The sequence below is a fragment of the Scardinius erythrophthalmus genome (assembly GCF_964197995.2).
Source record: "Scardinius erythrophthalmus genome assembly, chromosome: 2".
Classification (NCBI taxonomy): domain Eukaryota; kingdom Metazoa; phylum Chordata; class Actinopteri; order Cypriniformes; family Leuciscidae; genus Scardinius; species Scardinius erythrophthalmus.
The window spans coordinates 37,503,331-37,512,778 of NC_138222.1; the positions used below are offsets into that span (position 1 = coordinate 37,503,331).

The window sequence follows — 9,448 nt, forward strand, 5'->3', positions numbered from 1 at the left end:
ACATGACAAGGAAAAATTTAGCTTAACTACTTCAGCTTAGCTTTGGTTGATACTAATAATTTTATTTAATGCATTTTTTCCCCACAAACATTTTCCATTATCAAACAATTGGCAAGACACCCATAATTATTAATAAATACCTATTTAATAAATCATCCCCATGATGATCAAGCATATTCATGCTTGCATATTATGTAAATAATATGCTATTTGCAGTTCTTGTTAGACTGCATTTCATTTGCCCTGTATTTGTTTTCTGACAATAAAATTAAAGATGAAGAAACACAATGTTACAGTTGCTGTATGTTTAGCAATAGTCTGTTGTGCAGATGATGAACAGCTAAGACACAAAGACCAAACAAAGCATTCTCACATTTATTTGGGTCCATTTGAATGTCGTTAGAAATAAAAATTTCAACTGTTTCTGACTGGAATGAAGCTCTGATGGAGATGTGGGTGGAAGTCGACCTGCACACCAAACACTGTCCAAACTCACTCACTGATATGAAGCCAACAGAGGCTTATGTGTCAAAATTACCAAGGTGAGGGTCAAGCTCAGCAAAGTTATGCAAAACACATCGGGGAGACAATACAGTGGCTCAAAGTGCTGCATAAACTTCCTCACACATAAACACAAGTAAGTCTGTTATTAACAGGACAGAGAATTTCTTTTTTGTTTGTCAGTCAGTCAGTGCATGAACCAGTAGAGACAAACACAGATCTATAATTACTGACGAGCATCATGGTCGAGCAAAAAAATAAAACAGTTGTAAGGGGCACATATAGTCAACGGCGCCCTCGAGTGCGTCGCTGAAATTAAACTGCGATTTATTTACTTGGTTATGTATACAAATCCCTGGGTATTAAAATAAAGCTCTTCATGGTTTCAAATCAATGCAAATCACAATGTAGTGAAAAGGTACTGATAAAATTAACAGTTATAATCCTGAAGGCTGATGCAGACTGATTATCAAAAAAAGTTTGTCATCTTAAACAAGTGCATACGAAGGATTAGGAGTCCAACTTTGTGGGTCATCTCAATTATATTATCATAATTATAGACTATGCTGATAGCTTCCCATTCAAAAAAATCTCTTCTGCTCAATGGCGTACATCTTCCCGGCAGGCAACTTCCTGAAGAACAGGCTGTTGCCTCTGCTCATGTTGCCCTGAGACACACAAGGAGAGAGGGGGAATCAGAATAAGATTACCTGACAGTTTCTTCAAATGGTAACAATTTCTAATAAATCTATGAGAAGTGTTTTAGGTAGTAGGTCACTTCTAGACAGAGTGGTCAACAAAATATTTTTCTCTGTTGCTAAAGATGCTCTGCCACTCATCCAGTCAACAGATTAACTTTGGATGAAAGAGGAGAAACAGATCCAGCTGACTAGAATAAAACTCTTTTTGGCTGTTTTATGCAGTCATGAAGTTAAACTCATTATTACAGTTGTATGGTGCTTTAATTCTATTAGCCCTTTAACTGGATTAGCCTAGTCAGATTCCAATTAACATTAGAAGGTCATTAGTAGAAGAACAGAGACATTCAAGAACAGTTAACAAAACTCAAATCCCCATTGCAAGTAACTCGTTTAAAAAAATAAAAAACCCTGCTCACCTCTCGGCTCAGGTGACCCCAGCAGTGGAGCCAGTTGGGATAAATGGCAGCATAAGGTGGCAGACCTCCAGCCAGTCTGTGTTAGATCAGGAGAAACATTACTTACAAATGATTATCTGCATTAGTCTTAAATATGGTAAGGATCAGTCCAGCAAATACAGGTAGCCTACATGCCAGTAGAAGTAGTGAACTGATAACTATAGTTACAGAACTTGATCATGAGGTGAAAGTGTTTAACAAGTTTAAGATTAAAAGCTTCTTACGAAGCTAAGAAACCAGATCTCTGACTATTGACTCAATATGCACGCAAATCTCCTTCCATTCACAAACGCTTCCACTAGTCACACAAAATCCCTTACCCACAGTTATTTACTGCCATCAGGTTGGACACCAATACAAATGGATACGTCAGCATACTTGCAAAAAACTGAGAAATGTCAAAAAGAAAAAAAAAATTAGAATGAGAGCAATAGCAAAACCTAGTCAGTCAATCAAAACAACCCTCTACAAACACATTAAAAATAGAACCACCATTGGCTAGTACATTTTTATTTTACTTTACTCGCCAGACACACACAGACCCACATACTGTACATAAAGCAAAACATCTCTCTCCAATTAACTCTTTCAGCTGTCATCTGGTTTTCAAAAACCAATAATTGTCTTGTGTTTTCTACTTCTATACTTTAATTTAGGAAAAATGCTTTATTATAATTCGATTTATTCCACGCCTTGATAAATGAGCTTGCCATTCTTTTCCGTCAGTCCATGTCTTCTAATGAGTAGGTGCCCTAGGCGCTTACTGGACAGTACAAAAAATATATCAGTGCTGGGAGTAAAATCACTGGTGAGTAAAATCAAATAATTTACCAGCCAATGGCTATAGATTGACAGACATACTTAGCTCAAAATTTGGAAGAATATGCAAATGATTTACATGCTTTGTAGAGGGTGGTATCAAAAGAGAATCAAACGATACTTTGCGCTTCCCACTGATCATGTGAATAGCTCGTGTCAGATGACTTACCCCGGTCACAGCTTGAGAGCAGTTCTTGATCTCTCCTGTATGACTCGTCTGAGATAAGCACAACAGTATAGATAATCGACTCAGTATACACAATGCAACTATGATCGCTACATATGTACAACTGTTGTTCTAGCAGAACACTATGCAATAATGAATCAATAAGTACAGAAAAATGAAAAGTATCTCACATACTTATAAAACTGTATATTTGTACAAATCTAGGTTCCAGATGCTTTATTGTTCACACATGAGTTTGTGTGTGTGCTTACGTACCGAGTCGTCTATAGTGTATGTGTTTATGAAGTGAGCAAGCATGTTGCAGATCCACAGGGAAAGAGCATCACCCAGTAAACGAGGAATGAGGCCACTGTGGGTTGACAAACACATAAACAGTGAAGTTAAAGACAGTTTGGATCAGCTGTAAAATAGCCTGACAACATTCAGGAAAATGTATCATGTCAAACCCATTCAATATTTTATTTCTTTATTTAGCACTTAAAATGACTAACACATTTGTGAGGTTTGATTGATTTCCCGCCCTCATTTATGCATCCCCAACCTTAAGTGTTGCAGTTTTAACATGATGTCATGCATTTAGAAATCGCACAACAGCATCATGAGGCAAACCACAGACTACCTGATTTGAAAGTGTCACTTTGCACTTACGCAAAAAAACCCAGGATTCCCTCTTCCCTGTAGATGGTAACTATGGAGTCAAAGACGCCACTGGAAGAAAAAAGAAAAAGAAAAAAGATGAAATTTGTGATGCAGAGAAGAAATCGTGAAGTCCCATATAAGAAAATGACTGACCAGTATTTGGCTTCTCTACCAATAAATTGGACCATGCATCTGAGAGTGATCACTGCATGGAAAAAAAGACAACAGTGACATTCACAGATTGAGAGAAAAGTGAGATTCAAATCACATAACATGTTATTTATTGTATTAACTGTATTTACCATGTAAAGGGTGCGTGACAATTGTAGCACATGAGCGTGCAATCATCTCTTTAGTGGTCTGAGAGAACAAATAAAATGAAAGTAGAAAAAAAAAACATCAAAAATACACACAAACCATTTCAGATTCCAGACAACAATGATCAGTGCAAACATGACAGCCTGTTTTGAAATATTTAGTCCGCTTACATACAAGGCGGCATAAGAGCCAGTCTGAAATTCTGCTTTATGCGTCTCACCTCATTTACTACATGTTGCAGAGAACCATCCTCTGCTTTCTGGCTGCTTTTCAAAACCTGAGAGGGCGAAGAAGTGAGATGAATGCTATTATATCACTGATCACACAACAGTGCAACAGTCTGCAGCAATGAAGCCAAAGTTTAAAGAAAGAAAGAAAGAAAGAAAGAAAGAAAGATGCATGTGCTGGACTGAAGCACTAAAATAATACTGCAAACATGCATGTGTTCCTACCTCAATTTTTTCCTCCTGGCACTTCTGTGGGTTATAACAAAAGGTTAGAGCCAGATAAAAAGTATAAATAACCTCTGCTCAACTGTGCCCAGCCAGAAATTTACAAAAGTCACATTGCAACAGTCTGAACAGCACAGCCAGTAACACTCTGCACAGATCACAGTTACAGAAACATAACTAAAGGCTGGAATACACAACATGACTTTTACACAATACATCATACACTTGCTAACTTAATGTTACAGAGAAAACTGGGCATGATACACTAAACAACAGGATGTGTAATCCTTGAACTTCCAGACTTTCAAGCCATTCGAAAAACACAACACAACAAACTCAAAGAAATATGTGCCTCTTTGCTATTGGATATGAAAACAATGAGTTCTAAAATCAGATAAAAATATCAAACATGTTTGATGTCCTCCAAATGAATGAAATCATAGTCTGAAGCTTCTAAAAACAATTAAATAATAATAGCTAGGGGTGTCCATGGTTAACCGATTAACCGTTAAAAATTGCGTAACCGAGTGAAACATTTTGCTCGGTTAAAGTGGCGTCAATGGCGTGCATTGAATTTAGTTGTAATACATTTTTGCACCACCAGAGACCGCTAACGTTACACCAGTTTTCTAATATGAAGCGGGCAAAGAAAGCGCGCGTCTGAGAGTGAAGGCTGTGCGCGAGCCAGAAACAAACATAGTATCCACGCCACTGATCGCAGCACAATAATATCTGTCTGCAGAGCCGTAGAGCCACAGCTTTACCCCAGCAGTTTTACCCCACGCATGCGCAGTTTCATTACAACAGTTTTACCCGCAGAGTCCGTTTACCGTTACATTAACCCATACAATTTGTATTATGCATTTCCTAAACATGTACTTGCTAATCAAACAATTTAAATGAACAAACTACTAATCTATAAAACACATTTGGTCTTCCGACCTTTTACTATTGTGTTGATATGCGCGAGGGAGAGAGAGCAATACAGCGCTCGTGTTGTTTGAAGGCGGTGAGAGTGCGCGCGCGCGCGGCCGTGGCTCTCTCACTGTTTGTTCTTATGCGCCCTGTCCACTGATCTAAATAATTAGTTGTTACGACGACTTATTTGTTCCCTCGTTTTAATAAATCGTGGACACGTTGAACTAATTCCCTCCCTCATTTTGATTTAACGAATTACAACGTGGCCAAAACAGTTTGAAACTATTAATTAGTGAATGCTAAAGACCTATTTTTTTGTGAATTGGTGAATTTGCCGGTGAATTATTTCGTGGCCACGAATGAATAATTATTAAACTGTTTTTCTTACCTGTGAAGATGGCTCTTCAGTGAAGGCCGACTATTCTCGTACAGCTTTTTATTCCTTTTTTTTTTTGTGTGTGTGTGTGAATTGGTGAATATTCAGGTGAATTGTTTCCTAGCCACGAATTAATAATACCTCAGCACGTTTTACAAGACCCTTCTCGATCGCAGCGGCAACGAGCACTTTGATCACTTGATTTAAAAAACAAAACTTTTCAGTGCTAGATCGCCTAAAAAAAAATAAAAAACGAACGAAATGAATGCTCTGCTAGTTAACTGGAGATGTTTTGTTTACTATTTGTATTGGTATTCGTGCCGCAAGATGTTTCAAAAGTGGTGGGGACAATATCGACCTTAGAAAATAGTGGTGGGGACATGTCCCACCCGCAAATTACGCCTATCTCGGGGTTGCGGCGCGCACGCACACTATGGTTAACCGAGTATTAACCGATAAGGGCCTCGGTTAACGGTTAATGAAAAACTTGAAAACGTGCAGCCCTAATAATAACAATAATATACAGTTTGTGTCCATCATACACTACATGATTTTCTGCTAAATCAATCAATTCAGACTTCCCAAAATCTGGAGACTGGCTATGCCTTTCATCAACTACCAGCTACACATTCAGACGGCAAATGGGGGGAAAATCTTGGGAAAAGTAGTGTATTCCAGCCTTAATTTACATCCCTTTACATGCAACAATCGTAAAAGTGATCTGGTATCTTTCCTACAGTCAATACATTCTTAGCATATTCTGCATGATTCCTTTCTATTTCTGTTCTTAGCATACACTTTCTTATCAAAGAGGTCTACAAGAAATAAACCTCTGAAGAGCCTGGTGTGCATTTCATACCTGCAAGACTTTACTGTGGACAAGGGTGCCAATGGTCCCAGCACAAAGCCTTGGAGCGAGACCCTTAAACAGGCCTGATTTCCCATCGATTTTGATGATGTGTTTGGCTGAAAGATATAAATGAAAGCATAAGAAATGCATGCATTTTCCAGAATTTTATTTCATTATATTGGAGACCATATAACGGAATGGCAATGTAGACACACTGTAGAAGCAACAATTCGCTTAATCTTACCATATGCAAAGAGCCCTGGAAGCTGGTACACTTGTCGACCAAACATATTCCTGCCTAGAGTAGGAGGAAGAGGTTCATGTCCAACCTATATTTGCAAAGATACAAACAAGTTAGTGTGCCATTAAAGACGGATGTGAAATTGATACACAATATATTGTGATACACATGTAGACGCAAGGCAGTGGTATGTTTCAATATCTGTCTTGGAAGAAAGACAGTCTTTTAGTTTTATAATATTACAATATTGTGAAAACCTGTCACAATATATCAGAAGTAAACAATGTGAAATTGGGTATAAACCTCAATTAGATTATAAAAATAAGAAATGGCTTGTGTTATTAAGCAGACTCGATTTTCTTCCACTTTTACACAAAACAAATGGGGTGACATCTGTGTTTGCCTACTACACCATAGATACATTTGTTATCAGACTGCAATACAGTGCAAATGTCAAGTACACCGCCTTACTGTTATCACAATAACCTGCAGCAACCTTAATCAATAGCCAGAAAGACAGACGTGCTTTACCACAACCCTGAATGACACAACAAGACACTGATGTGAATATGCAGTTCGCGTTGTTTTCAGGGGATATAAATTGTACATTACAATAGTATGAGTTGTTGGTATATGTGCTAAAATTGCTATAAAAAAATTATTTCTGACAAACCTTAAAGGTTGACCTTTCAGAACATTAACTCACACATTAGATAGACAGCGGTCAATAACCCTGATAAAACCCTTAATAATAACCACACAATAATGAGCATCAACACCTAAATCCCTGTAAACACATGTACTGCACACAAAAATCCTCGTGTCTGAGAAGGAAATATTGCCATATATACAGCTAACTGTTGACAAACCAACTGGCTAGCATTTATCAACATGCTATCGAAACTGGTCGACAGCAGCGCATGTGCAGTCGAGAACTTACTGCTGGTGTCATTTTTGCGTGTAATGTGTACATCTTACCTGAACTAAAACCTTGATGTACATAAGAGGGTGGGAAAGGACTGTCAGTCCAGACCCAAGGAGGACTTGGCCACATGTGTCCGCCATTACCAAGACAATCCGAAACGTCCCCCTCCTTGACAGAGAAGGTCCGTTGGTAATACGCACAAAACAGTGTTGCCAGATCTCACCAAAAAAAAAAAAAAAAAAAAATTGTATTACAATCTAAGCCTAAATAAGCAATTTTCCTCACGAGCAATAGGCCTAAACAGTCGAGCTCAGTTTTTGAACAGCCGGTGACTGCCAGCTTTCATTTAATAATTTACCAAAAAAAATTAAATGTTTCGCATTCAACTATCTAAGTTAATAAAATTAATGTGTTTCTCTCTCGCGCGCTAACACACCTGTAGACATATAAGTTAATCGGGGTAAATTAAGTGAGTGAGGGGCCGAAAAAAGCTAAAACAAATTCAGGGGATTAATCATGATATAATGTAGAAAGCTCCTAGAACCGCAGGTGACAGTGGTCGGTCGGTCATACTTTCTTGCAGTACCTTACCCGATTCGGGAAAGAATAAAAACAATAAAAAAAACAATAAAAAAAACCGCAACCCATTTCCTATATTTATAAGTGACTTATTTAAAAGAAAAAAAAGAAAAGAAAAAAAGTCGCTTATAAAAAAGCGGACATGGCAACACTGCGAGTGATGACGTTACTCATCTACATTGATCACCTGACTGGAAGCTTTTTCTTCGTTATCCTCATAGATATCTATACGTTATCCTGGCCAGCAGGTAGCGCACTCTTACAGTACATTATTAGGCAGAAAGAAACTAGGCCTTTATGAGTTGTCTGGGTCCCTGCTGCCTTGCTGAATGCTCATTGAAGTAAAATGAAAGAATTTTATGAACAGATATGCTTGTCAATGAGAGTTATTTTCGTTTACATAGTAAGGCTGCCCCAGAGCTGGGCTGCCCTATGTAGTTGTGCCTGCTTCTATGAACATCTCATCTTCAAGCCTTCTGCATTTCTTCTGATTCACCTATTAAGTAAGGGTACTGTTGGCAGTGGAAACGCTAGCCAATTAATGGTTTACCGACCCGAACTGTACCGTAGTACAGTAGTACAGGCAATGCCTTATGGCTCGTTTCCACTGAGTGGTATGGTACGGTACGCAATTATTTCCATTTCCACTGTCAAAAGTTGTGAATGGTACCAAAATGCCGAACCGTACCATACCACTTTTTCGGTACCCTTCCGTTGGGGTACCACAGGACGGTACTAAAGGCTGGAGCTAGACTCACTGCAGAACGTTGATTGGTTGACAGATATTTTGCGCGTGCTACAATGAGAACATAAGAAGCGCCATTTTTTTAATATACAGATGAAATATATACTACTGTTATTGTTTCAAGAAATGTAGTTTTTCAGGCGAGAATGATTTATGAAAATTTGACCCAGGGCCCGCTGCCCAATAGATCGAGGGAATTAATTTTTAACTCGTGGTCCGGCCTCAATAAATATATTTTTTGTATGCATGTCATGTGCAGTAATTTCTTGTTTCTCCGTAATTTCTTGGGTGCATTTGTTGTTTTGCATCCCGGGGGGCTGCCGCAGAACTACGTCTACGCCGTCATTTTTTTTAAATAGCGCTGCACTACGTGCAAACCGGTGCAAAGATGCAAATGCTGCATCGCCGCGCGAGGAGAAAACTGTGTGAGAGGCTACTGTTGCTTCAGCAGAGCGCTCATTTTCAAAACTAAGGCTAATAAAAAAAATTTGCGGAGCATCATGTCGCAAAACAGACAATCTTTTCACTGAGAATGCACGAAGCCGTGAATTCAACACCAAGGACATCGTGATGAATTTGCTGAAAGAAAGGCCTGGAGAATGTATGGAAGTAAAATAATGTCAAATGTTTTTGAAATAAAAAAGCCAGTTGAATTGCACTACTTGAAAAAAATAGGCATTGCATCAACCATGCTTGCATTTTAATGCATTGTATTTTTAGGGCTTGCATTTTTATGGGCTGA

General features: G+C 38.4%; 1 protein-coding gene across 1 annotated transcript; it reads right to left on the reverse strand.

Annotated features, from left to right (window-relative positions):
* Positions 1–361: 361 nt before the first annotated feature.
* On the reverse strand, positions 362–8,204 carry mtch2 (mitochondrial carrier homolog 2). The gene is made up of 13 exons (XM_081359028.1): positions 7,436–8,204; positions 6,461–6,545; positions 6,226–6,332; positions 4,073–4,096; positions 3,841–3,897; positions 3,605–3,662; positions 3,456–3,507; positions 3,312–3,371; positions 2,919–3,012; positions 2,646–2,693; positions 1,978–2,045; positions 1,619–1,694; positions 362–1,169 (listed from the first exon to the last, which is right to left on the reverse strand). The coding sequence occupies exons 1-13, from the start codon at positions 7,520–7,522 to the stop codon at positions 1,083–1,085; spliced, it is 903 nt and encodes a 300-aa protein (XP_081215154.1). The 5' UTR covers positions 7,523–8,204; the 3' UTR covers positions 362–1,082.
* Between the last annotated feature and the right edge of the window lie 1,244 nt (positions 8,205–9,448).